The sequence below is a fragment of the Parambassis ranga genome, chromosome 2 (genome assembly GCF_900634625.1).
Source record: "Parambassis ranga chromosome 2, fParRan2.1, whole genome shotgun sequence".
Taxonomy (NCBI): domain Eukaryota; kingdom Metazoa; phylum Chordata; class Actinopteri; family Ambassidae; genus Parambassis; species Parambassis ranga.
In genome coordinates this window covers 18,373,324-18,399,041 of record NC_041023.1, presented here as the reverse complement: position 1 = coordinate 18,399,041, position 25,718 = coordinate 18,373,324, and the positions used below count along the sequence as shown (strand labels likewise).

Below are 25,718 nucleotides of genomic sequence, written 5' to 3'. Positions count from 1 at the left end.
CATAATAAGGAATATAAAGAATCGGTGAGAGCGAAGAGTGCAGGTATTCCAGCCACAGCTTTGTGTGCAGAAGGGAGGGCGAGTCCGCTGTTGGACGGTTGGACGTTGCTCTTCCAGGATGCAGAAAGCGCTGCAGTGAATAAAGGACCGATTCAGTCACAGGGAGGAGGATCGGCTATCAGGAGGTCTGCTGCGGCCTGGGCCTAAACAAAGCTGCCATTGACGGCTGCACGAAAAGCGGAACACGCTGCTGCATGCAGCTCACAGGACACACTCATAATGCGTGGAGATGGAACACACAGACGAACATACACACGCACACAAATCTAATAATGTGCATATTAAAACATGTGGTGTGGTGGCTCTATAGTAGAGTCTGCATGAATTCAGCTTCAGAAAATGTACCTTTGCGTCTCAGCCAATCACAAAGAGACCAATCATCACCCAGCCTCTAAATCGCCTTCCTTAAAATCATATGCTGACCTGTCCTTGGATCCAAGCCAGACAGCATCTCACTGTAACACACGCCCGAAGAAGTCATCACTACTATTATAATAGATATACAAAAGTCATAATTTAGTGCTCTTATTGGCACACATAGTGATATATAGCCTTAATAATTATAGGAAGTAAAGCAATATATATGTATGTGTACATATAGCCTACATAATGTGTTTACTGTCATGGTCTTACACCAGGATGTCTTTAGTCATACACACGGAAACCTCACTTTCAAAATCAAGTTTGGTTTGCAAACAAAAGCGTCTACGTCACCTTGGCGTTCCGGTACAGCGCGGAGTGGAGGGGGCGTGCCCTCGGGGGAACAGGTGCTTAAATACGGCACAGGTAAGGTTCTAGGTACTCAGCAGATCCTGAAGCTGCGGTCCAGCGGTGCATCTGTCCAGTCGGGGGGAAAAAGGTATGAGGCGGCATACTCTATTGTAACTGTAGGAGGAACACGCGTTTGATATGCCAATCTACAGAAATATGGCATTCTCAAATTAGCCTGAAGTTATTTTTAAAGGATTAAAAAATAGCTACAGATAATGATCCCTGTGTTCCTATAGGCTGTACCACTGCTGTATAATCAGAGATTCTAATAGCTTCTTAGATGTTTCATGCATGACAGTGTATCCTGACCGTCTTGTTTTAGGTGGCAGTTGGAGCTGTGTGTGAATTGCGTTGCATGTGTCTTGTTTCCTGCCTGTCAGGAAACATAAACAGGAATGTGTGATTCAGCTGTCTCTGTCCTCTCTTTCAGCCTGAAGATGATCAAGGTAGTGTTGTCTGTGCTCCTAGTCCTGGTGGCTATGTCCACCACCTTTGCAAAATCCTACATCCCAAAGACCGGCAAGAGGATCCCCCAGACTATGTCCAGAGGTGTGTGAGCTACTAACTAAGGCTGAATGATTGTGCAATGCTAAAGGTAAAGCTGAGTCTAATTGATTTATTTAATGTGTGTCCAGGGTGGGGTGATCAGCTGATCTGGGCTCAGACTTACGAGGAGGCTCTCTACTGGTCCAGGTCAAAGTAAGAAACAGTTCCAACCCTGATATGAACATATTGGTTTAACATTGTTTCTCACTGTTGCTGATGGTTATGTTTAAGGAACAAGCCTCTGATGGTGATCTTTCACCTGGAGGACTGCCCACACAGCCTGGGTAAGAAACTTAGTTGGTGTTTGACTTTCATTTGTTTACTCATTTGTGACATCACTTTCACACATGCTGTTGCTGCCCCAAACTGTGCACAATATAAATGTGTTATCTCCTGCAGCAATGAAGAAGATCTTCTCCGAGGACCTGGACATCCAGAGAACCCTCGATGAGGACTTTGTCGTCATCAATCTGGTGGTGGGTTTGAGGTCTTCTCAGATCCCATTAAGTGAAGTGTTTTATATGTGCATTGCTTGTGTGGCAGCTCAGAATCCCAACAACTTTTTAATTAATTTTACTAAATTGCTTGTTTCACATTATATTTTTAATTATTTACTACGAGTTAACATAAGTAAACAACACACCCACAACTATAGCAATATTTACTGTGACTGAGCACCAGTGATTAAAGCCAGACATAAATGCCTTTTGTGAGACCAGGAACCAGGAAATAAAATATAAATAATAAGTTGCATTAGAGAGCCTTTAAAAGCTGAACATATATGTTAATGTTTATTTTTTTCATCTCTAGTATGAAACCACAGACAAACATCTCTCTCCTGATGGACAGTATGTTCCCAGAATCCTATTTGTTGGTAAGACATCACTCAAAGCTTCTATGTCTCTTCTATAGAAAAAGGATCTTTGCTACTACCTGTGGAGGCACACATATGCCTTAGGCTTTCCAAATAACACATTGAAAGGTGTTGGGGTGTTATTTCTCTCTGATTTAGGCCTTCCATTGATGCACATAGAAAGGTCAGGAAGTGTCCTCTACCTACCGAAGGCTTTCCATACATTCCCTGCATGATAATGTGTACATATGGAATGGTGCTCTCCCTGCCTTAGGCTTTCTGTGTTTTCACTGTAAATTCAAGGAAGCATGCTTACCCTTCCTTTAGCTCTCCATGTGTGCACATGGAAAGTCAAAGAGGTGTGATCTTCCTGCCTTAGACTCTATAGTGCTCCCTGCAAATGTACAAATACTGAAATTGTAGGAAATTGTTGACACTGGTTCCAATAATCTAATCATTCATGCTTAACAAACACACAGTAGAATAGAATGCAGACCTCCTATATTCATGCTATCTAATTCACAGACCCTAGCATGACCGTGAGGGCCGACATCACTGGCCGCTACTCCAACCGCCTGTATGCCTATGAGCCAAGTGACATCAAACTCTGTAAGTGTGTGACGAACTGCACCGTGAGGTGTGCTTAGTGCCAGCTGTGTCTGTTTGTGTAAACGGGATCTCTCCTCCTCCTTCTCCTCAGTGGTCACCAACATGCAGAAGGCTAAGAAGCTCCTGAAGTCTGAGCTGTGATCTCCATGTCTGCCGTCATTACAGACAACATGCTGTCACTACAGTTTACGCATGGAACTAAGCACTGGAATGTTTCCTTTCTTCACCTCCACATGAATGTTTTACTCTTTGAATTCATTTTCTTATTCTTTCCTTTTGTTATATTGCTGTGTGCATCTGAGTGTCAATAAATATGAAATCATTCATACATTACAGATGGATATTCAGCCTTTTTATTTGCCAACAACCTGTTCTGTCATTTCTACTTCCTAAATAATATGAAACTACTGTAATGGTTAGCTTCTATGTTGGGCATGCCATTTTAAATGAATGTCTAGTATAAGTGTGAGTGTATAAGTATTAGGTTGCTAAAAAGAACAGACCAAGCTGCCTGACTGCATTCTGCAACTAGTTTGTCAGGCTTATCAAAATAGTATGAGGTGACAGCTTGTCACATACACACATATACATATATATATATATATATATATATATACATATATATATATGTACACACACACTGCTTGGCTAAGACAAAACAATGTTTGTATAAGATTGGGCATCACCTCCTCCTTTAAATGCCTTAATCAGTTTTGAATCACCTACAAACAGGAACCTTAAAATCCCATATAGATTCAACACCATTGGCACAGAGAACCATGTTAATTATTTACTGAATTAAATTGAACTATAGTTATATTTTAATGTTTAAAATCATATGCTGACTTGTCTTTGGATTCAAGCCAGAGAGCATCTCACTGTAATGACTGTAATCTTATTGGCACACAATCTTCTTATATTGTATATACAGAGTCTTGCTTATATTCTTCACTAGTCAGTTGAACATGGTACTATTGTCTAAAACCTATTAAAGAAATGTTGACACTTGTTTGTTTTTTATAATCAAAATTGTCTCTAGGAGCTTCACAGAAACCCTGAGCCTGACCTCAAGACAGTGGAAAGGGGAGGTGGAAAAGAAGAGGCAGATAAGATAGGAGAGGATGAAAAAGAGGAAGGGAATAAACAAGCAACATACATTATACAATAATAATAATAATAATGAAGATTTTAAGTTTGACTTTTTATTAGAGTTTTTTTGTGTTTTTTATTTGATGTTTTCTTTGTTTTTGTTTTCTTGATTTCATGTGGGCTTAGGCTTTATAGCTATAACATATATAATATAATATAGCTATAGCTTAAAGCACAGACTCACACCCTCACAAAACTCTGGTGGTGAATGGAGCAGCGTAGGGGTTTAGGGTGGTATCAAGTTGGGGTGTTTGGGGCAGGTAGGGTCTGGATTTGTGAAGTCCGCCGAGAGGAGAAAAGGAGCCTGTTGAGGTACCAGTGTCCTGATATTGTTGGCAAGCTCCTCAGTGGAGGTAAGTCCCATGGTTAGGACAGGTCTCCAGCTTCTAGCAAGATGTCCTTCAGGCCTTTAAAGAGCTGCTCCGATGAAAGGATCCTTAACTTGTGCAGTTCGTACAGCAACAAGCCGAACTGTCATTGTGTGGTGCGGCTACAGTCATATGTCATATCGACTGCCAGTCTGACAAACACGTAGAGAAGATGTGGGTTGTTTTTGTTCCTCCGGAGGATCCTCCACCGTTGGTAAATGGGACGGTCTGGCCTTCAAAGCACTTCCTGATTGTGGCGCGACGTCATAAATTTTGCCCCGGGAAAAACAAAAGCAGCGACAGCGACACAACACGGACTAGACAACAAGCGGGACAACAGTGTGGATTTAGAAATTTGGAATATTTTAATATATTTATTTGTTGTTGGAGGAAGAGGAGAGGCGGCTCCAGCGGCAGCAAAACCGGTGACAGCTCATTTTCTTCAGGCTGGGAGAGCGCAGTGGGGAGGTGACGGTAAGCTGCTGTTTAACCATATTATTGATCATAATTAATATACCAGTTACTGAGCAAACGCTAGATATATAACCAGTAGATAGACAAATATGATTAAATGTAATTTATATTTTATTCAATTGTAAGACTTGATACAGGGTCTGTTTGTAATTTTAATACTTTAAATTAAATAGCTAAATGTGTAAGAACCCTGCAAATAACCCTGAAAGCACTGCTTTAATGTGTCATTAAGCATCAGGTCTGTCACTACACCAGAGAATTACTGCTGGGTGGAGGAGAGTGGGGCTCCCTGCAGGACCAGCTGTCTGTCCTGGAGGAGGTGTACTGACCATCATCACCTTTGGAGGGTGAGGATACATATTTTATAGCTTTTCATATTTTAAGCTGCGTTGGAAGCCGCTCTGTGGAAGTTATTATTTTTATTTTTGCCCTTTTTAAAAACATCTTTAGTAACATGGCAGCCGCCGATCGTCAGCTCTGCAAACCCTGATGGACGATGTGGTGGACAGAGGAGACAGACACCCCCCTCCCCCAGATGATGTCCCACTCACAGCCAGAGGACTCCAAGGTCTTCATCGTGGCATCATCCAGTCCAGCAGCACCAAGGACTCCTGCTCAGCCAAACATTTATATATATGTTCTTTGTGAATAGTATTTTCTGCTGATTTTTATAAATAATAAACTGTACATTTTCATAATGCCTACTGGTAAATAGTTAGAAATGTTCAAACTGTGTCTTTGTAAATATTGTACATAACAGAACAATTCTCCTACAACAAAATGACAACAGGCAGAATGACCGTTTGATATAATAACGACAATATTGCTCCTCACGTGAACTATACTTTATACTATACTACAGTAAACAGTCCAGAAACATTCAATCAAAGCGTTTAGTTTACAGCGCCTCGTATCAACAGGACGTCATGTTTGTAAATATAAAACTCATTTTTTTAATGCCGCTATCACTAGTTAGCATTTTAAAACTCTCGAACTACTGCTCTGTACTTACATTTAAATGTGAATTCGGCACTCCTGCCGCTGCCGCTCGCTTGGTCCGTCATTGTACTATTGGACAAAAAGTAGGCCCGCAAAGCATTGTGGGATATTTAAGGCCACGAAGGATGGTAGCGATGCGTCCTCGAATTCAGGCAAAAGGAGGACGCATTTGGAGGACCCTTCGACTTTTGGCGAATTGGGACAGCCTTCGCGCAGCTTTGTGACGTAAGCGGCCTTAAAATGCGCACTCCGAAGGATGCAGACCCTGAAATGAGACACAGCTCATGAGTGTCTTCTGTGTGGACATTTCCAGTTTATTGCCTGCAATACTGAACAGCTCACACAGGTACTCCAGGGATTACTCATCTCTATTGTCCAGAAGTCTCCTAATACACGTTTCAATGACAGTGTTGCTGAAGACTTTTGATTGGAAGAGCTCGCCGAGGAACAGGATTTTATTGACTGAATTGCTGGAGGCTCTGACTTCCTCCAGTTCTGTCCTCAGCCATTCCAGTTCCTCCTCTTGTCCCTTTGCAGCCTCCAGTTGTTTCTGTCTCTCTTAAAAAGTATTAGATTGTCCATGAATCATGTCAAATTCAGCCAAGCAGCGTTGGACAATCACCTTCTGGAACATTACAGAACATGAACTCTTAACTGTCAGCAGACAGCGGCACATGTTGGCGTAAAGTGCTGACAGGCTCGGTGTCAGTATGGCTTTTTCAAGAATCATGCCCATGGTCCTTCCACTCTGCCATCAAATTCTGGTATGTTCCAGGAGTCTGCCTGTTTAGAACAGACTGAACACGGCTGATGGCATCTTCTGGTGTCATAGAGGCAGCTGGCTGCAGGGTCGAGGAGTGTCCAGCAGCGATATGGTGGTTGCTCCTCATAGGCAAACCAATCCGGTTGCTTTTCACTATTCTCACCAGTTATAACAAAAACACTGAGCTGATATGACTGCCTCATAGGATGATCTTTTAACAGGCAGCACACACAGAGCAGCATTAGCATTCATTTGGAGTGGTGTTTGTGTCCACCTACCGACAGCACAAAAGTTTCCTCAGTAGGCTACAGTTTGCTCGAACGAAATGCATTCTGGGAAGTCTGCCAGAAAACTAACAATAAGCTTTTTGTTGACATGTTATACGATCAGTTTAGAAAAACTGTTCCATCCACTCTTGACATGATTCACATTTGAAACTGATAATGTTTTATAGGAACTAAAGGATCTTTAGAAGCAGAGAGAAAATGACTTTCATTCAAATAGTTCAGGGAGAGCTCTATTCATGTGTAATCAGCAGTGTGCTGTGTGAACATCCTGGTTGGGCAGGTCCTTGCTGTCAGCGCTGAAAACTTTTTTGCTGTTGCTTGGTTACTGAACCTCAGCTAAAGCTATTGTCCCAAGTAATGAGCTCCACATAGCAAGGACAGCGTGGCTCAAGGCTGTTGGTCAGAACTTTAACGCACATGCTGATTAACTCAAATGACAGAATTAATGAATAATTTTAACCTTGTTCATAGCTTTATAACTATTTTTTTTTCACTGAGTAAGCATGACTTGTTGTTTTGGCTGGAAAATCAAGTGAATTGAGTCTTAAATGCTGCTGATAGTGGTTGTATTGACTACATGCTTCCCTCTTCTGGCATTGAGAGCAATTACATGGTTGATATAAGTGTATGCTATGCAGTCTGGTTCATAGATATTGAAACAATGAGTTTATTTTAGGCAAGTGCCACACAATTTAAAATGAAACACTCAAGATATAGTAAACAGTATGGCATTAACCATTAGGGAATCATTTTTATATACATATTACATATAGACGGCTTGAAGTCTGGACCCATGGACAAAATGCTGACTTTCCTCCCTTGAGATGCTTTGGAGGCCTTTACTGCAGCTTTCTTCAGCTGCTGCTTGTTTGTGGCTCTTTCCGCCTTCAGTCTGGCTTCAGTAAGCAAATATCAGCTCTGCTGGGCTGAGATCAGGTGACTGACTTGGCCGGTGAAGAATCTCTTAGCTCTTTGCCTTGTGTTTGGGTCTGTTTGCTGTATGAAGCAGCAGTTCCACTGGCAGACATACACGTCTAGGTCACAACACTGCATTCACCATGTCTTACTATAGATGTGCTGCTGTTCTTTCCTTCTTCACACTTTTCTCATTATTTTGGTAAAAGCTCATCTGTCATCAGTCCAAAAGTTGAATCTTTCTGTCCTGCAGTGTAACCAGGGGTGTGCATGAACTGAATCCTACTGTCATCCACTGTAGTTGACTTGTGTGGTTTTCTGGATGTTTGGCTGTTGTTGCCAGTTCATTCCTTCCTTCTAAGAATGTTCTGCCTATCTGAAGACTTTATGTTGTTTTTTCAATAATGTCCCTAACACTTGCATAGACACCTTTTCCAGTGAACACCTACCAAATGTAAATGTAGCACACAGAACCACCTCTAGAACCTTTATCTGCTTGATTAGTCATGAAGTAACCAGGGCACAAGCCACACATTTGGCAAAACCCTGTGAATTAAAGCAGAAAGTTGCAAGCGTCATCAAATGCCAAAACACTTAGCACTGTTCTAAAATGAATAAACTTGTTTTAGAATGGTGCAACTCTGGTTCTAACTAAATTTAGTAACATGCATGATTTTTTGCATACGTCTAAAGCTCCAGGGATTCTAAGTGTGAGGAAAAAGACACAAAGCTTTCTTGTTATCTTCAGTAGTGTTTTATTGTTGCAGGACAAAGGACATATGATGTACAGAATCATCAATGCAGTTCTCATACAGTAGCTTATATTTGAACAAGAGTCATGCAAAAGGACAAATACACAGCACACGGGAGGACTGGAGGACACACACACACATACACACACACACAGAGGCACATTTAACAACAGCAAATTCCAGATTTATCCACCCCTCACACATGGTGCATACTTACACACAAAATATTGATGTGCAAAACGTGGTTATTGCGTTCAGTGGGACTGATTATTTTATGGTACAAACAACAAAAAGGACAAAAACAGTGTTAAGTGTTAACATCAGGCAGGCTGCATAAATACATCTGGAATATACAGCAGACAGCTGTAGACAATATTCCCTCACACTCACAAGCGCTCAGTGTATTAAGTGAGTCTTCTCATCACGTTATAACATCACTGCAGCAATCTGTGGAAACACAGCTCAGTCTAATATTATCTCAGAGAAGGTCCACAGAGGGAGAGGAGACAGTGCAGACAGGCTAAAGCTGGTGCCGCCTTTACAGGAAGGCGCTGGGGTTCGCTCGGGGGTCCTTCTGGTTCCGGTAGCGATATGTGATCCACACTCCCAGGATCTGACACGAGGACAGTTAGGGAGTTAGATCAGAGGTAACACAATATCTGCTTGTTTTGTGTTAAAGAAGTCTCTCTTTACCTAAAAATACCAATGAGACCACTACACAAACACAAAGCATACATAATACAATTCTACTATTCCTCCTGAATGAATAATGTGTGATTAAAACACAGCAGTAAACAGTAAAGCAGTAGAAGCAATGGGCTTTAGGCTAAAAAAAAAGTATCCTTCACAGTCACTTTGTCTTTGTTATGGGTTCTCTTATTGCTTGTGTCTTGCAACCCTGTGTTCTCTGTTTTCCAGTGAAGTTTCCTTCATCCTGGTTCTGTTCTTTGCTTTTTAGTTTGTACTTTGTTTTGGTTTGATGGTGTGCTATTTTGCATTTAGGAATTCTTTGACCTTTTGAATTTTTTGTTGTCCTATCTGAACTCTAAACTTAACAACAGGTGACTGATCTCTGGACTGCACACCAAATGTGTTAAGTTCCAGCCATTTTTGATAAAGAAAGATCTGTTGATGTGAAGCAGTAAAGTGCAAAGTTTCACAGTCTCACAGAGGGATATTTGCAGAAGGATAATTGTGTGTTTGGATGCTTCCCTGAAATTCTGACCCTTGAAACGATTTTGAACTAAGCTGTGTACTTCTTGTCAAACCATAAAAAACGCATGTTACCAGGGCAGACTAACTAGAACATTTGGCTGTAAAATGCTTTACGTTGGCTGCTATTAAGAGTACTGATGTGACCTTTAAGCTTGGAAATGGGTGTCACTGCTGGCTGAGCGGCCCATATCCAGTTGCTAATTTTATTCCCTTCTTTTACTTACCTACTGTGGAGGTGGCTGCAATGTAATCAGTGTGTGTTTGATTATTGAGATAGCATGGCTCAGCACAGTATTGTATAAACCAGCTGCTATGTTGCTACGCCTGTCATTACTGCTGCTACTGGTACACTTTGTATTACAGTACAAAGACTTGCACACACTTGTGCACTTGTGTATAAGGTCTCACCTCAGTGAAGCTGAAAAAGAGGCCGATACCTCCAACCACACGGAGAACTTCTCCAACATGTTCCTCTATCTTATCAGCACAGGGCGCACAGGAGTTGTTAGGGAAGCAGGACTGCATAAGAACAAGAGACACACGGACAGAAAACAAAAAGACAATCACACATGGCTTCTGACTGCAGGGTTAGAAGATTTTATGTCAAACTGAACATAAATCCAACTCACAGCATCACAGGTGCTGTTAGGGTCCACGTGTTTGAAGCCACAGCAGTTGAGGCTCTTCTCCACGTCCCTCTGAGTGCTCTCTGAGTTATTCCAGCCCACCTCCAGCAGGTGATCCTGTATCATGGTGACAGAAGACACATGGAGCAGAACTGCTTGTTCAGCTTGGACTGAATGAGCCACAGCAGACTGGTCACAGAGCCAGAGGGGGCCTAAGGTTTAATTATTGGGGCTATTATGAATATTTTGCCAAAGCATCAGAGAAGTAAGAATCCTCTGTCCACCAGTGTGTCTGCTGATATTTAAGAGAACTCTGAATCTATGATGAACGGCCAGGAGAGGGCGTTCTGGCAGAAAGATCCATAGGAGGCAGCATAAGTTATTAAAAGATACAGAATCCTTTGGGGGATACACCTTTGGGGGTTGCAGAGAACACTTAAGGTGTTACTGTTACTGTTAGGTTACGTATTTTAGTATCGTGTAATTATCTATTTATTGTAAAATGCCTTTTTTCTTTCACATGCAAAAGGGTGTTGATTTAAAGTTTGCACTCTGGTAATATATACAATATGTCATGATCCTTTGTTTTAGTTGGGTTAGTTTCCTATTGTACTTCTGGTTATTTTGGTGTACTTGTTTTAGTTGTGATCCCTGTTTTGTTTGGAAAGTCCTGTTCTCCCTGTGTATCCTCATTGTGTTTTCCCTCCATTGTGCTTGCTTGCCCCGCCCTCACCTGTGTCTTGCTATCCTCATATATTTAAGTCTTGTGCTCCTCTTCATCTCTGTCTGTTCGTACTGTGCTGTTCTTGTGCGCTACCTCTGTTACCTTTCTATCTACCTGTGTCTTTTTTACGTTTTGTTTTGGACATTTGTACTTATGGTAGTTTGTTTTTGTATTCGTCAGTGGCTTTATTAAAGCTCACCTTTTGTTGGACTTGGCTTTTTTTGTCCCACATAAACTCTTATATTAAAAAATATGCTGTAAAATGTTGATGGGGTAGGTGTGACTCACTAAAGTCAAAGACAGGCTCCTCTTCTTTGCACAGCCACATGCCTGGTGTACTGATGTTGTTTACTTAGTCTACTCTGGCCTATACAGATGAATATCAAGACATGTTTTTGTCAATAGAGAAAATATTCCTCAGTTATTTTTTACACAAAAAAATGTCTTTTTGTAAACCTGGACCTGGATTCTCTTCCTCTGACGGAGTCACATTGGGTAGGATGTCAGAGACTTGTCCTGTACCCGGTCCAGTCTTACGTTGTGCGTATGCTTCAGGTTGTTGTTGTTGTGGCTTTTTTTTAACTGGGGGCAAAGAGCTGCTTGATGGAGTGCTGCTGATAAGCTCAGTAAGAGTAACCTTTGACTTTAATTGATAACAACAGGTGGCTGCCTTGCCTGCTGGTTACTGTCTGTAGGATACTACTACTTTTTTTTACCTGGGGTTTTCATTTCATTGTCCCTTCATTTAAATAAATTAGCTTTGTGTCATGTACAGTGTGTGGAAAAAAGGTACCACTTTTCAATAAGCGTGACTTTTTTACATGATTATTTCTGTATTAGACATAAATAGAAATTAAAGAATTTCCCCTCAGGGAATAATCAAGGAATTCTGAATAGTCGACTGATTTAATATTTGGGGTTTAATGATTAAACATGTCTGTGGGATGCTATGGTTTAAGTTCATACTTCAATTGTTTACATCCTGCAGTGAATGTAAAAAGTAGTTTAAAGTAGTTTTTTGAACCACAGGCCTGGTTTACACATTCTTAGATTTGTCTAGATGAATATGTTATGATGGAGGAATTGAGGTTCTTACCTGCTGCTCACTGTTGATGGCCAAACAGGCGCTAGATACAGAGAACTGCACAATAAACACCATGAACAGGATGATCATGTACTGAGCTTCACCGTCAAGGAGGAACAGCATTACACACTGCTTACACAGCACAGAGGGCTCTGCTAACAGTCAGTGTTACTGAAGCACCATCCACACTGTACATTAGTGGAATGAGAGGTGCAGGTTGTGCTGACTGAAACACGATGCAGCTTATCTTATTGCGCATGCATACATGAATGGAAAATGGATTTTCCATAACACTGTGCATGAACAGATCCTGTTGTGGTAGATTAAAAACAGTTTGTGGGTCATAAACAGGACAGGTCAATTCATTACCAACAAAGACAATTAGTGAGAAGACAATGGATCTGTGAATATTTAAAGAAGTGTCTGGAGCCCTGATTGGTTTTGTGGTTTAGTGACACACACACACATAACCTAATTACAAAGAATCAGAGCAGGAGTGGTTCAGTGATAAATCATTTAAAATACGGATCCATGAGCCTGTGAAGGATACAAAGAAGAGCAGGACTTGGTGATGCTTCATTGCCCCAATGAGGCCTGCCAAAGCCACGAAGAAGAGGAAGACGCCCACACCGATGACGCCTCCCACCACCTGGAAACTGGACACCAGACCGAACCACTTCCCCCATGCTGCGATGCAGATCATCAACAGACTCACCATCTGCAGCACAGACACGAACAAATAATACACTGAATTGAACAGATTTCGATATTCAGCAGATGTCTTCAACTCAGTAATAAACCTGTACAATTCAGGAAAATTCATTAGGGTAATCTACTTGAACTCTGCTCTGAGTTCGAAGGGAGCATCATTATGTTGTTCTGTCATGATGTCTGTGTGGACTTTGACCAAACGGAGTGAGCCAAGAATCGTTCACCTGGTTACCAGTTTAGTGCACTGCATGGTGATACAAATGACATCATTACTAATGTAAAATTACAGAGTAAAACACTCCATGATGCTGACAATGAATACTACAAATACAGCAGGTTACCTGTAAAAGTGCTAACCAGTGTTTTGCATTATATACATGTCTTAATTTGTATCAGTGTACATGTGCTATAAAATAGCAAGTATCTACAGTACTTCAACAAAGGTTACTACATCAGGCCACTGACTGGCAAAGGGGTTTAAGATTACACACTATGTGTACAATGAAGGTGTTACCCACTCATCTTCACACTGGGATCCTCCAAAAACAAACCGAATGTGAGATCTTGGGAGAAATGATTCTCTCTCTCTCTCTCTCTCTCTCTCTTTGTTTTCTAAACATGAACATATGGCAGCAATCTTTCTCATGAGAATATGCCTCCTCATTAAAAAAAAACATTCTGTAATATATCCTTAGCCTAAATAAATAGCTGAGATATAGGAGAACAGACAAGCATTATGGCGGACTGTCTCCATGCCCAGTGAATGTTACTATAAACCTGTAGGGTCACTTAGCAAAGCAGGGGTGATAAGAGCAGCGGGGAGAGCCTCCACCTCTGCCCACAATGTGACGGCAAAATGTAAGAGCACATATAAAGCCGGAATAGATCCACCTTATTAAACAGAAAGCTGCCCCTCTATCTCATGTGATGCTTACAGCAGCTACCTGATCCTGGTACCACTCTGAATAATGGATTAAAGCAGTATCTGACCTCATCAGTGTGTTGTTGTTTACAGCTGGATGTTTCCTATAGTGTATTTACACACGGTCAGGGTGGTTAAAATGCAGCGGCCACTCATTAATTCGCCACTTTAATCATCCATATGGTGAATTCTGCCCCTGGATACTCACAACATAGAGGATGTTGAGCGCGCACAGGGAGTGTTTGGAGCAGGTGAATCCAGCGCAGCCCATGTCGGCTAGAAAAATCGATACAATCCTTAAAATAAGTCTTTCAATAAATATATATAAAATACAAAAAAAGTCGGCAGCAGGAAAAAAAATCCAGAAATAACTCGGCGAATTCCGCTTCCCCCGCTAGATAGTCGCTCCAACCTGCAAAGAAAGAAGCGTCGAGTGCAAGGACTGACAGAGGAGCGCAGGGTGGTACGGGCCAGACTTTCAAAGTAAAAGCACCGCAGACGTGACAGACTTGAACAGGGCAGGAGCGGATGTGTGTCAGGTTATCAGGAGTTCTTCTTTGTTACAAGTATGATGCAAAGTCATAATAACATGCATGAACTGCTGCTGTAGTCATTTAGGTGATTAAAAAAGAGCAGTCTAAATTGTATCGTTATATAAATAATGGGCCATAATAGTAGAGGGGTTGTTCATTGGCAGAAATACTGTATGTGTTCTTTTTTTTTGGTTTGAGTTTATTTTTTTATTATTTTATTGTGAAGGAAACTGAAGTGAAATTCCGACGTGAACGTGGTCACTTGGTGTAAACTTGACACCTGCTCAGTCAGGGACGGACAACAGGACATCCGGCCCGCTGATTGGCTACAAGGAAGTCCAGTAGTTTCCTCTGAAATTTTTCCAGAAAGATTGTACTAAGCTGCACCGACTGCGCAGACCTGCAGTCAGAAACCACTCATTTATCATTCATCACTGTTTGACTCCACAGTTACACCTACTTTTGTGGGTCACTCAGACACACACGGTGTCAGGGGTACATTGTGAGAAATAAAATAAAATAAACATGTATTCCTATATAATATGACAGATCCACCACAGACTCAACAGGAAATACTGCACATTTCTACTTATCACATAAAGATCACAGAGCTTGTGACCAGTTGAGGCTGGCTCCACAAGTAAGTCAGTGGCTACATACACCCGTGCTATAGCAGCAGAAATAAACACATTACAACCTTTAATTATAGAAGTATGCTCTATATTTATCATTATTTAGCAAAACTTACTCTGCTGATTTGTCTATTGATTTGTATTCTTAATTATGGCTGACTGGATTGTTTGCACATTGGTTACCGTTTAACCACTCTGAATGGATTTGTACTTAAAAAGCAGGACACACACACACACATATATATATATATATATATACACATAAAAAACACGTTTATTCATAAAAAGATCAGTGTGACATCCACACATGTGGTTTGTTAAACTCACTTGTGTGTAACAAAAATGTGTCAAATCTAGTACAGAGATCATCTGGAGTCTGTGCTGAGGTGGACTATCAATGTGGCTGTCTACATGCGAGGGACTGAACCCATGTCATCTGCTGGTGTAGGTCTGTTGGTTGTTGGGGTTATGGAGTGTTGTGTAGGTCTGTGGCTGGAGCGCCACCACCTCAGCTCAGGTGGAATCTACTCATGTTTTCTAGCTGTTGTAGTGTCATTCAGGCCACAGGATGCACACACTACAGGAACTCTTTAGCTTTCCTCACCTTCTGACTCGGACTCTGAGAACAGGAAAGAAACAAAAAAACGTTACAGACAGCTCCATCTGCTGGTGACATTAGAAATTACAACTCATTTTGGTACAACACTCCACTGCTGTGGCTCTGGAAAAACATTCTGTATAGGTAAATAAGCATCATACAAGTATATAGTTAAATGCAGACATCATACAGTGCATCAAAACAGTCGGAATGCCACACACATAACCAAAATGCATAATCAAAACTGAGCTGTATTTTGGTAAAAAATAAAATGGTAAAATTTTGGTAAAAAATAAAATGAAATGTGCATTCTCATTGGGCATGCCCAATGAGAATGCACATTTCATTTTATTACCTTCTTCAGCATTCTGGAGCCACTCGACAAACTTCTTCATCTGTTCCAGGAAGACACTCTTCCCTTTGGCAGCATGGGCGTCTTTGTACCACTTCAGGATGGCGTCTTCACTCAGGACATCAGCTGAGCCAGGATAAAAAAAATAATCAGTCCTTGTAGCTTCTCTCATTATCTAGAAATAAACAATTAGGTGATAAATGAGAGGTTGACCTTTGTAGAAGAGCACCACTATCTTAGAAAAGGACTTCATGAAGTGGATGTTGTCGTAGCAGTACTCCTGGATCTTGACAAGCAGCACCAGTTCAGACTGACCCTGAGTGCTGAACACTGCCAGCAGAGGAGCGTAGTGCTGAGAGACAGAGAGCACACAGTCAATCCTTAATATTTTAAACGCTACAAATAATAATGCTAGACTGGGCTTACTGTGAATCTAATATGTTTCATAAAGTTCACAGCTGTCCAAACAACAACAATGCAACAATTATATAGCTACAAGCAATATGCTATGGATAATCAATATCCATCCACCCCTTCATCCATTGTCTTAACCTGTCGCATCCTGTATGGGTTTCTATTTTAATTAAAAACAAAACAAAAATACCAACACTTTCCATTATATTTACAGTTTATTACATGTCAACATAAAATTCCGCTGATGAGCAGAATCACTGTTCCTGTATTAGTAAAACAATCCTGCTCATGTTAGCCTGTTGGCACAACAATAAGTCTAAGCTTATACAATAACACTGTGCTTTGGGGAAATGACTGAGTTTTTAGTACATATAAAAACTTGTTGTTTCTCACACTAATGCCAGCAAAGTGCTTGGTTAAGAATGTGTTTGTGAACCCTTTGTGAAAGATATATGTACTTGAGCACATTTACTCTTTCACACACACAACAGGGTCAAAGGGTGTGCTAGAGCTAGTGTTATGTTTAGGAAGAGGATGCATTTTCCTTGGGTTGTATAATTTGCATCTATTGCTTTGTGATCTCCATGTTGCTGTGTCTTTTTATTTCTAAGTTCATGAGAGATCAGCTGTGTGACCTACTTTGAGGTGTTTGAGTGCCTGCTCCGTGACCAGCTCCTCCTTTTTGTTCCACTCCACAGCGTTCATCAGGCACGTCCACAGCAAGCCAATCACAGCTTGTTCCTGCAGCTCGTTCCTCTTCATCTCCTCTTTCACATACAGCACCATCTGAACACACACATTAAAGCCCAGGCAGAAATATAATTACAGCCACAGCTCTGGTAGTATGGTGGAGTGCTTTGTACCTCTCTGATTGGACACTGCTGGGACAGGCGCTCCTGCAGTTCTTTCTGCAGCTCTTTGCGGGTTCCCAGGCTCTGCTGCACACGCAAGAAGTCTGACAGCTCCTTTAGCCCAGCTTCATTGAAGTACTTGCAGAAATGCTCCACATTCTGCTTGTTTGCAGGAAACAGCTCCTAAAGTTTAGCATAGGGGAAAAAAGGGAATTTTGTTAATGTTAAAAATCAACTATACACTATAAAACAATGCTTGTGAATGTGTTTAGTAAGTAAAACAGGTTTAATATACTCCAAACTCCAAACAGAGGAGTGGTTGAAAAGGAAAAAGCTTTGTCCTTTGTCCTTTACTTGAATGTACATAATTAGAATTAGAACTAGGCTGGGCGCGCCCTTAAAGATAAGGTGAGGAGCTTGGTCACACGAGAGGAGGTCAGAGTAGAGCCGCTGCTCCTCCACATCGAGAGGAGTCAGCTGAGGTGGCTTGGGCATCTGTTTTGGATGCCTCCTGGACATGCCTTCCGGGCATGTCCCACTGGAAAGAGACCCAGGGGAAGACCCAGGACGCGGTGGAGAGACTATGTCTCTCGGCTGGCCTGGGAACGCCTCGGAGTCCCCCCAGAGGAGCTGGAGGAAGTGTCCGGTGAGAGGGAAGTCTGGGTGTCCCTGCTTAGACTGCTGCCCCCCGCCACCCAGTTAAGTGGTTGAAAATGGATGGATGGATGGACTATTACATTTTTTGGATACATTTAGGACATTTTTTCATGGATACATCGATGACCAAGTGGTCACAGTAAAATATCACAATTATAATTTCAGATTTGGTCATAGTAGTCTGGTAACACATTTGCATGCTATTAACCAGGTTTATGAGGTAATCACTTGGAGCTCTAGCTCTTCCTTACCAGGAGTCTTTTATCCAGGTTTGCCTTCCTCAGAGCAGAGGTTACTGAATTTGGATCTTTCTCAGTGATCCATGCTTTGAACATCTTCACTGCAAATGATGCAGAGATCCCTGAAAAAAAACAGCACAGCAGCTGTTAATGTGCTGACATGATGGTTCGGTGCAACGCACAGTGTGCAGCAAGAGATGCCTCCTCTCACCTTCTTTGACCACAGTGTCTGTGAAGAGGCTGGTGATGATGGGAGGCGGCAGTGTGCTGTTGCCCAGCAGGATGCCGGTCAGCATGGCCAGCTTGGTCTGCTCTGACTCGCTGAAGGCCTTCAAGAAGAGCAGGAGCTACAAGGAGAGCACACAACTGTGAGGACAGACGCATCCAGCTTATTTATTTTAACGGCAAGTTTTAGAATACAACAAATTCAGTGTGAGTTCAGATAGGCAACAAAGAGCAATGTAAGTTTTTAAGGGGACCACAACTGATCTCAGCGTCAACCCACGCTTTGTTGCAGCTTTAGAGAATTTGGCATTACTGCAGATGACTATCACATTTCTCTTTGACTATAGTTGTCCGGCTTGGCACATTGGTTAGAGATCAACACTATGAAAATACAGTTACAGCACAAAACAATGCAAACACATATTACTCATATACAGCTCACATCATCATTAGACGAGTCTGGCTGCCACAAAATGCACTCACGCTACATGACAATAATCCCAAACATCTAGTCAGAGTGGTGAGCTTCCTATATGAAGCTTTTAGTGCAAGTTCAATCAGGAAGACTATCTTCACTCTTTCATCACTTCTTCCAACCACCTCTTCCTCGTCATCCTCCTTGCACTTATCTCTCCTTCTCCCTTGCCCCTTTTCCTCTCTCTGCCTCCCACTTAATCAGCTGGTTAATATAGAGCAACTTCCCTACCAATCAGTGGCCGAGCCGTCCCTCTCCTGCCCAATCACTGCTCAGCAAATCATTTAAAATTCCCCTGTCTCCTCTCCAGCTGTTTTTCAGATCGACTTCGGCAACCCTCCTCCACCCCAAGCTCCACCAGTTCCTCATCAGGGCAAGGCCTCTTATCTCCTGCTCTTCTGCTCCTTCACCACCACCAGGTCTAGACCCGGGGGGATTCCTGCCTAAGCGGCCTCATCTCCTGTCCTTTCCCCCTTCGGATGTTGGTCATTGCATCGGGGTCTAGAACGCCAAAGCACAATTCATTCATTCATTGTACTTCAATAAATACTTTCTCATCTAAACATCTAGTCTCTCCTGATTGAAATAACTGTTCATCACTTTGTTCGGCTGATTCCATTTAGGTTCTCATCATTTCAACCCTGCTCTTTTAAAGGAGCCTCACACTTGCACAGTAATGTACGTCATGCATTACAACACATGTGGAGCCTCCACCTTTTTGATTTCCTCCTCAAATGCCTTTTCCAGATATTTGTATCTTCTAATGAGCTTACTGAAAACCTGCAATCAGAAAGCAGACAGTGTGATAATTATAACATCTGTGAATGGCTTGACCTTCTTCCTGTTGGTTGGTAGAAATTAGAATAAAAACACACCTGAGCATATAGACGTGCAGTGGCAGGGCTTTCTTCAGCTGTGAACACACAGTATGCTGTCACCTTGGTTTTGTCGCCCTCATCAATACGAGTCCCTCCTGGAGCTAAAGCAGGGAAATGGGAAGTTTAGAATCAGAGCTTTTAAAACAGCCTCATGTTATGTTTAACAGGTGAGAATGAGCTGGACCAATATGTTTTTGGAAACATATGTTCTATTGCACTGTAATGCATTATGTTTTCTTTAACCATGTGTTTAACCAACCATCATGTCAGATCCAATGGATCCAATTTAATTGACCAAATTTAGTGCTGTTTATTTTATTTTATTTTATTTTGTAAGGATGCATTCATCTTCCCATGATTGTGTCGTTTCTACAGAGACATAGTTTTTGGAGCAGACCTATAGTGGGTACGGAAAGAATTCAGACCCCCTTAAATTTTTCACTCTTTGTTATATTGCAGCCATTTGCGTAAATCATTTAAGTTCATCTTTTTCCTCATGAATGTACACACAGCACCCCATATTGACAGAAAAACACAGAACTGTTGACATTTTTGCAGATTTATTAAAAAAGAAAAAAACAAATTTAAGGGGGTCTAAATACTTTCGGTACCCACTGTTCTTCAGTCTTCAGGAGCATCTTGTGGACAATGGATTGACAGATTTTCTACCACTCTGTGGGTTGGTTCCGTAATGTTCTTTTCTTGATTCATCAGATGAAACAAATGAGATTTACACACTACAAGCAGGTTTTAGGAAAAGTGCTGCTTTCTAAGAAAAACCTATGACCCTGGAGCTTAGTGAGGTGATCTGTTTAATTAGTAGGAATTACTGTTAATCTGACAAAGCAGTGATCTCACTGTCCTTCTTTGAAAGGTATGGGATGGCCACTGTGTCACAGCTGACATAAGAACATTGATGTCGGTATGATGTCCGTACAAAGAATTAATGATCACTATTATTATTAAGAATCTGATCACAACTAAAATGATTAAACAAGTCAACCTGAAGAAAACCCCCCACAGCCAGTCAAGCATCACAGTGACACTCACCGAGCATGCTCCCTGCGATGAGGATGTCAAACAGAGTTTCGGCATAGCGTCTGTAGTCCAGTCTAGACCCCGTCACATCTAGAAACTTGGCTACAGCTTCCAGGTCGCTGCCCGCTTCATTGAGGCCTGCGACAATCGTGTCTCGAAAAACTGTTGGCTCAAACTTCTCCTTTTCATCTGTGACACAAAAACACACCCTCAGAAAATTGACATGTGGATTGGTTGCTGACACTGAGACATAACTGAGAAACCAGCTACTGTAACTGCCAATGTGACATTTCCTAAAGACTTTAATGTCTTTTATGCATGTGTGTGTATATGTGTGTGTGCTTTTTCTGAGAAGGAAACCTCAAAGAACTACAGTCATGTTAGTAACTCGTCTGTTAATTCATTTTTATGGTGAAAACATAGTACAAAATCCTCTGGTCATGGTGGGTCTCAAATACAACTAAATGAACAACAACTTTTTAGACAGAAAACTCTTTTCCCTGGTAACCCTTAAGTCTTCTCATTGTGCTGTCACATTAACACTGAGCATGCTCAGTGAGGTCTGTAGGCTCTTAAATGTAGCTCTTGGGGTGAATTTGCTGGGACGTCCACTCCTGTGAAGATTGACAGCTGTCTTGAATGTTTCCACTTGTGAATAATCTGTCTCACTGTAAAACATTGAACTCCAAATGGTTGTATAAGTCTTTCAGATTGCTGTGCAGCAACAGAGGCTTCTCTAACACCATTGTTTATGTCTTTACCTCCCCCCCTGTACACCTGCTGATGATCAGTTCATCAAGGTTACACAAACTTTACTTACCCCTTTTCCTGGTCTTAAACCTCTGGCCTGTGAGCACTGGCTTCTGCTGCTTACCGGTATTCATACAAGTCCTGAAAGCAATGCAAGTCCAGTACAATATGTCAAATAGTGAATTTGGTCTTCTGTAATCATGCAAATGCCCAACATGTACAGAGCTGATAAGCAGCCATCGCTTCCACTTAAAAGTGATAATTGCAACTTTCCCCAGAGGGAAGTTTACAGTGTAAAGTTATCAGGTCAGCAGTGCAGCAGCAGGTAGAGGAGTGGGCAGACTGTCAGGGAGAACAAATGACAGTGTGTGTGTGACAGTGAGCAATGAACAAGCTTTACTCATCACGAAGCCTTGCTGAACGTGACTGACTGGTCAATGCTCTTGATATAATGAGCATTTTAGAACAGTTAGGCACTAAAAACACAGTCTTTTTAACACAAGCCAAAACTTTTCCATCTGTCTCCACCATTTTTGGCCACTATGGTGACAAGTGCAGTACACAACAACACCCATAATTATAAGTAAGCAACAGATATGTATACTGTGGTCCCAACCTCATTATGTTTTTAAGGTGATAGACTCCATCAGTGAACTGAAACCACTGACTGTAAAGCAGTAGTGGCACCTGGCAGCTAAAGAGAGGCTATTAATCTACTGTACTGCAGAACAGACTGTGGTGTCTGTAATACCGATGCACAAATATTGTGCCAGCACATCCTGGACAGGAGCATCTAAACTAATATAAACCACCTAAACTGGGGTGACTAATTATAATATGATAGCCACAAAGCTAGCATGAAGTTGCCTCAAACTTAGATGTTAAATAAATGATTGATATGAAATCCACTTTGATGATTTAATAGGATGTTTTATTTATACAGGCACTAATAGCACTGCACCAGCTATTTCATGTGTTAATAAATGCCATTGAACTGTTAATATTAATGTACAATGCTTGTAATAAACACTGCTGCTAACTCATATCTGACAGTTGTTAACTTCAGGCATATTATTAAAGAGGATCACATTCAGAACATTTTAACATTTTAAACGCTGACGTTTTTTACTTTTCAAAGGTAGGCCTATCCAAACTGCACACCCTTTGTGCACACATGCCAATGACTGGAAGCAGCTTTGGGTTTAATGTCTTGCCCAAGGACAAATCGAGCTGGGGATCGAACATCATGCTTATAGACGACTGTTTTACCACCTGAGTTACAGCCACTGTGTAATCACACTATAACTTCCCACTGTCCTTTCACTATGCTTCCCTCTTATTTAGCCAAAAAACAGAAATTAACTGGTTTTAACTAAACAAAAGATTTATTCTCTGGCTCAGGAGCAGCTCTTACACTAAGAATTTTTTCCAAAGAAGTTGAAAAGCACATGCTTACCAGCAGTGAGTTCCTTGCTGCCTGTATGTGTGTTAGACGGCACTGACTGACACTGACTGTATGCCAACCTTTTGCTCTGCTCTATATATAGTGTGCTCATCCCTGCAGTGTAAACCTGCTTCTTACTCAAGCCCAGCACACGTGTCATATTACTCAGAGAGTAGGTAAATCTCTTTTTTCCCTGTCATTCATGCACACACATCTACACATGGGCTGTGTATACACTGTACTTTTAAACATTATGATGACAAAAGAGCAGACAAACAGACAGGTTCAGGTTGTGCTCTGGCAGACAGGGTTCAGTGTTAGCGGCTGGGTCACGGATTAGAGCACTTTCTAATCCACTACCGCAATCCCTGTTGTCTGTTACTCACTTACTCACACACAAAGAACTGTATTAAGAGTAATAAGCTGTGGCAACCGAACATCCTCCTCTGTGTTGAAGCCATCAAATTAAACTGCAGCACATAATTCATACTGTGAGAGCCATATGGTTAAAAGAATACATGATCTAAGTTAAATAAAATAGGATTAATAAATGAAATATCAATCAAATTCATGATTTGGTAAAAGTTTAAAAACTGTTCAAATGTAATGGGTTCCAATCTGTACATTGTTTTATTCGAGCCAGCTCCCTTTGTATTGAAATGTGTGATGTCATCACGTAGGCCTGTTCCGTGAGGAGTTACATCAGGAATGGGAGCACAGAGTTTTCTACCTGTTGCTGTTTGAGAACTGTAAACCTTTTTGGACTGTGGATTGGATTTGGATTGTGGCTGTTTTAGAACATTAGAAATAGCCACTACACATCATATAGCAAGAATTGCTTCTCCATATTTAATCTCTGTTTATCAGAAATCTTCACAGAGAGACTTTATCTACTCCCACTCAGAGATCCTTACAACACCAAAGCTGCCAGGCTCTGCTCTAGTCTGACCTGTTGACCTAATTGGAGCTTTATTATGTATTTTTCTTAAACAAATATAACATTTTGTGTAACCTTTAGGGTACTTCCCTGTTCTGTTGATGTTGTTTTAATTACATTTTTTGGTTTTCCTGGTAATTTTGTTGTTTGTATTTTTCAGTTGTTTTTTTTTGCCTGTTTGCGGTTTTAGTTTGAAAGTGTAGCTTCCTTCTGTATCTGTGTTTCCCTCCTTCCTTTTCCCCTGTGTCAAGTCTTTTGTCTTCGTCAGTCGTCCTAAATGGGCTGATCTCCATGATGTCCAAAAAACACAACCTGCACTGGCAGGTCTTGATACAAACGGGCAAAGTAGGGAAATTGTTCAGAATACGTACATAACCTGTAAAAAACTGTTAAAAACATCTGGCTTATTTTTAAATAACAGCTAAATGTAACTGATATCAACACTATAATAGACTGACAGTTTGGCTCTGTATCACAGAGGGAGCAGATTGCGCTACCCTCGTAGGGATAAGTCCTTCGATATTCATGCACATGCTGTAGTAACTCACACCTCAGCCATGTGCCCTCTCAGATTCCAGCTTGGGTATGTGTGTGTGTGTGTCTGTGTGGAGCTCTGCCCCACTCTAAAAATACCCTTTCCATTATAAAGTTCTGGGAAGTAAATCCAGGGAGTCAGCCATTCAACGTTGTCATACTGTGGCAATGTGTGTTTTCTAAGGTGCTCTCTCTCAGAGGCTTTGATTTTAATCTCTAAACCTAACAAATTACCATGATCAGGACTTTGGTTGGTCTGACGCAAATAATAATTCATAATGCTGCCTTCTATCTTCAGCCTCCAACTCATGGAAACTCCAGAAGAACAATGTGCTGGACAGCCGCACTGAATAAAAACGAGCACTCTATTCTTCACACACTCATACAGCTAAATAATAAGCCCAAACACACCAAGGCTTTGATGACGAAAATAGATCAACAAATGCTAAGCTCGGCCCCTATAGATCATTGTCACATAGATTTTTTTGCCATCTATGCAATAAAAAAGTAGCAGTTTTTATTTTTATTTTATTATTTAGCAGGTTTTTTTTATCTTAAACAGACCCATGACTGCCAGCATATCTTCCCAGGATTCTGATTGGTCTGAAACATCTGTGCTTTAGTCACAAACACTTGAGTGCTGGTAAGATTTGTCCAATTTTCTGAAGAATCTAGCTGCCTAGGAAGGTAACATTGGGAATGAGTAAAATGTACTGTAGTGAAAAAAAGGAGGATAGTGTTTGTCTGTGAGCTGAAGTATGAACAGCATAAAAATAAATGGACTGAATTGTGTGGAAAAAGTACACATTCTGCTGACTACCACAAAAAAGTAAAAAAAAGTTACCCTGACCTTGTTGTGCCTTCCTTAACAACAGATTGCCAAACAAGTGTGATGAAATATGAGTTATATACAAATAAACCTACAAACTTTTGATAAGAAGAAGCTTGGCTGAATGACCTGTGTGTCAGCGGTGAGAGTGAACATACAGGCTGTCTTACCTGTGGGCTGTTGGAGATTATGTATCCTGGGAGTGCACTTCACTGTCTGATCCAGCCACAGGAGGATGAGTGCGCTCTACAGCAAGTGTGGGATAAACCTCACACCTCACTGCAGGGGTCTGCACTCATAAAGACTTGTTCATACAGCAGGTAAAAGGACTTGTAAGAGTGGGACACTCGCATTACACATACATTATTTAACAATGAATCCAAATGGAACTCAGTATACTTGACTATATTTTATATGAATGTGTTTTCTTAAATCCCAACAGGTGCCCTGCCCCCCTGCTTTGTTTGGCATAGTGGTATGTTCCTGGGATGGCTGAACTCTGCT

The 25,718-nt window shown here is 41.3% G+C and overlaps 3 protein-coding genes across 3 annotated transcripts; 1 reads left to right on the top strand and 2 right to left on the bottom strand.

Annotated features, from left to right (window-relative positions):
- The first annotated feature begins 803 nt into the window (after window positions 1-803).
- On the top strand, window positions 804-3,172 carry agr2 (anterior gradient 2). The gene is made up of 8 exons (XM_028396349.1): window positions 804-919; window positions 1,262-1,380; window positions 1,467-1,530; window positions 1,609-1,661; window positions 1,777-1,853; window positions 2,188-2,251; window positions 2,756-2,839; window positions 2,931-3,172. Exons 2-8 carry the CDS (start codon window positions 1,269-1,271, stop codon window positions 2,978-2,980), a joined length of 504 nt encoding a protein of 167 aa, XP_028252150.1. The 5' UTR covers window positions 804-919; window positions 1,262-1,268; the 3' UTR covers window positions 2,981-3,172.
- A 5,369-nt stretch (window positions 3,173-8,541) lies between these two features.
- tspan13b (tetraspanin 13b) lies at window positions 8,542-14,262 on the bottom strand. The gene is made up of 6 exons (XM_028398148.1): window positions 14,037-14,262; window positions 12,746-12,913; window positions 12,208-12,288; window positions 10,391-10,504; window positions 10,170-10,280; window positions 8,542-9,159 (listed from the first exon to the last, which is right to left on the bottom strand). The coding sequence occupies exons 1-6, from the start codon at window positions 14,097-14,099 to the stop codon at window positions 9,085-9,087; spliced, it is 612 nt and encodes a 203-aa protein (XP_028253949.1). The 5' UTR covers window positions 14,100-14,262; the 3' UTR covers window positions 8,542-9,084.
- A 971-nt stretch (window positions 14,263-15,233) lies between these two features.
- Window positions 15,234-25,474, bottom strand: bzw2 (basic leucine zipper and W2 domains 2). The gene is made up of 12 exons (XM_028395624.1): window positions 25,385-25,474; window positions 21,541-21,611; window positions 20,733-20,909; window positions 19,680-19,783; window positions 19,519-19,584; window positions 18,316-18,451; window positions 18,117-18,226; window positions 17,221-17,391; window positions 16,997-17,143; window positions 16,157-16,295; window positions 15,947-16,069; window positions 15,234-15,612 (listed from the first exon to the last, which is right to left on the bottom strand). The coding sequence occupies exons 2-12, from the start codon at window positions 21,602-21,604 to the stop codon at window positions 15,584-15,586; spliced, it is 1,266 nt and encodes a 421-aa protein (XP_028251425.1). The 5' UTR covers window positions 21,605-21,611; window positions 25,385-25,474; the 3' UTR covers window positions 15,234-15,583.
- Window positions 25,475-25,718: the final 244 nt, after the last annotated feature.